Raw genomic sequence first — 3,242 nt, 5'->3', positions numbered from 1 at the left:
TGAGGGTTTGGGAGTGCTCAGGAATGGTGGATAAAAGTACAAAGAGCTCTGCCTCCAGACCAACAAAAATGGAATTTCAGCTGTGTGTAGTGGGCGGGGGTGGGGGTGGGGGTTGGGGGGGGTGTTGCTGTCACTCATGATCTTTGCTAAAATAAGGAAATTACCTAATTTTCCCCTCATTTAGGAAGCAGCATGCAGGGCGCACTTCTTGGGTGAGCTGTGAGACAGGCAGAGCAGTCTCTTGCTGGCTTTTATTAATCTGTTACTGCATCTGCCGGTGCATTCTTTTGGGTATTAAAGGAAAAAGGATGCCATGATATATCCAGTACACAGGAAGTACTCTATGCCTTCTGTTGAATGAATAAGTAACACTGTAGTGGAAGAATGTTAAGTAATGGACTCTGAATGGCTCCCAGATTGCTGGCTTGGGCCACTCCTTAAACAGCAGGCAGCCCTTGCCCAGTGACAGGTGATACTGGGGAGATGGAGGCTAAATTGGCCTTAACCACTGGAGTATTAGTTACTTTTCTATTGTTGTGCTAAACCACCACAACCAAACGCAACTTACAGAAGGAATGGTTTGTCTTGGCTTATGATTCCAGGGGAGTAAGAGTCCCTGAGGAGGTGAGTCATGACGGCAGGAGTGAGAAGCTGAGCACTCACATCTTGAACCTCAGCTCGAAGCAGAGAGCAGATCAAAAGTAGGCAAGGGTTTTTACCAAGCCTGCCACTGGTAACGTACTTCTTCCAGCAAGGCCTCATCACCTTAGTCTCCCCCAACAAGCACCATCAACTGGAGGATAAGTTGCCCAAGACTTTGGAAGAACATATAGTCACAACCTGCACAACAACACGTGTAATGAGTACTTTCTCTGTCCTGCCAGCCAGCTCCTAAATAATGACACAGAGACTTCTTATGATTATGAGAGCTTAGCCTATAGCTTAGGCTTATTCATAATTGGTTTTTATAACTTAAATTAGCCCATATTTTTATTAATCTACATACTACCATGTGGCTTTTACCTGTCTCCCATTCTGTGTGTCTGACTCGTTCCACACAGAAGCCACCATCCTATAACGTTAACTTAAGTTTGCTGGTGTCCCGTATCTGCTCACATCCCCCCCCCGAATTACATTCTCCAGGTAGTAAATGCCAAAATCTTTAAACTGGTTCATAAACTCTCACATGACTGAGTTCCCGCACTCATGTGTTCTCCTCTCTGTCACAGCCAGGGTGCTGCTCTGTTGCCTGGACTCTTCCTCTGCTTACACTGTTTTCCCAACACACACACACACACACACACACACACACACACACGCTCGCCCCTGGTGTCCTTTGGGTCTTTAAACGGCACATGCTCAGCAAGGCCTCCCAGAAAGCATTATCTACAAGTGCAGTCCCAACACTTGATGTCCTGTGTCCTTGTTTTGTTTGTCTGAGTGTGGCTCACCCCATTTCACCCACTGCATATTTACTGATTTTTCTTGTTTACTTTTCGTCTTGCCCCACCATGGTTAGAGGATCTTTGCCCTTCTGTTCATTGCCATTTCCAGGGCAGTGCCTGACATGTGGCAGGCGGGCAAGCATTCCCTGTTTGTTGGATGAGAGTGTATGAGATCACAGAAGGCAGAAAGACTATAGTTTGGCTTTTCTGTCTGCTTCCATCTTTTAGTGGCCATTCTTGGCCGGGAGGTGGAAACATGTCAACTTGCTGCACTAGGGGGATAAGGAAGATATATTTAAGATACATGACATGATGTCTTTATTTTCCCTCTACCACTAAGCTATATGCCTAGTCCTATTTTTACTATATATATATATATTTTTTAAATCTCACCGAGCTTTTATTTCAGTGCCCGAAAGAATGAAGTTGATGGAATTTATGACTAACATCAGGCATGCACCTCTACCTGAAACTGTTGTTAGTTCTTGACTGGCCTAGATTGTTATACTTCTTTAGGCACATCTGTGAATGTTTTGTAGCCTGATATACAAAGTTAACTTCTTCCCATGGCAGTCTGGCAATAAGAATTATGCTCATGAGTTGGAAACCTTTATAACTAACTAAAGCCCTCTGGATTCTCAGGCTGCCCATTCTACCTTGAGCCCATGTTTTCAATTCAAGATTTAAGTAAATCACAGTATAGGGAAGACAACCTAAAAGCCTGGATTGTATAACACCCATAGAATGTTTTTCAGCTGATAGTCAAACTTGAAAGATAAGAAAGCTCACAGTTAAACAGTGCCAGGTTATTTCCCCACTGCTACTTTTTCCGACACAAAGATCTCCCTAGAAAACCAGAAATGAATCCATACAAAGAGATTTACTCTATGTGGTCCTACTATCAAATTATAGAAAGCACTTCCACTATCAAAATTATATAAAGCAGTTAAAGGACCTTGAGAAGGCATAGTCCCATATACAGTAATATGCATCTCATAATTTTGTTTATCTGTCAATGATTTTCACGTGATTAGCTTTAAAAAAACAACCAAATACACGACTCTCAACTTCCATACATAAAAATTGGTCTTTGTTCATTCTCCGGTGACAAGGTGTACCTAGATGATAAAAAAAAAACTGGGAGCCAATCCCATAGCCATTTCTTCAACCATCCCATCAACAGCTCTTCATTGCTTCAACTACTTTTCTAAAGAGGTAATGCTGAGATCAGTCAGAAAGGCTTTCTGAGAAGACTGCTTTGGACTTCTGGGTCTGTTCCAGTCGATTTAAGATGAATTGGCTTGTATCAATGAAGCGCTCAACACAGTTCACAAAGCAGGCCTCAGCCCGACTGTCCAACTTGGGCCCAGGCTTATTCATGCTGCTTCTGCGTCTCCACCTCGATGAAATGTCTACGGCGCCCAAACCCGCGGAGGAATCCATCCTGGCGCGACCATGCAGGCCGAAGCGAGCACAGAACCAACTCACCGCCTTCACGTCTTTTACTTTATATATTTTTTTAAAGATTTATTTATTACATATACAGTACTCTGTCTACATGCCAGAAGAGGGCAGCAGATTGAATTGCAGATGGTTGTGAACCACCATGTGGTTGCTGGGAATTGAACTCAGGACCTCTGGAAGAGCAGTCAGTGCTCTTAACCTTTGAGCCATCTCTCCAGCTCCTTTACTTTATATTTTAAGACAAAGCTTTACTAAGTTGTCAAGGCAGGCCTTTGATTTGTAATCCTGCTTTTTTGTGTAGCAGTTTCCTCTGAGATTGAAACAGTGTATCCT

At 43.3% G+C, this 3,242-nt stretch overlaps 1 protein-coding gene across 1 annotated transcript; it reads right to left on the bottom strand.

Moving 5' to 3' along the window:
- Positions 1-2,599: 2,599 nt before the first annotated feature.
- On the bottom strand, positions 2,600-2,888 carry LOC121138906 (mitochondrial import inner membrane translocase subunit Tim8 A-like). The gene has a single exon (XM_040741962.1). It carries the CDS (start codon positions 2,886-2,888, stop codon positions 2,673-2,675), a length of 216 nt encoding a protein of 71 aa, XP_040597896.1. The 3' UTR covers positions 2,600-2,672.
- Positions 2,889-3,242: the final 354 nt, after the last annotated feature.

The sequence above is a fragment of the Mesocricetus auratus genome, unplaced genomic scaffold, assembly GCF_017639785.1.
Source record: "Mesocricetus auratus isolate SY011 unplaced genomic scaffold, BCM_Maur_2.0 Super-Scaffold_6730, whole genome shotgun sequence".
Lineage (NCBI taxonomy): Eukaryota > Metazoa > Chordata > Mammalia > Rodentia > Cricetidae > Mesocricetus > Mesocricetus auratus.
This window is presented reverse-complemented; position numbering and strand designations above follow the sequence as displayed.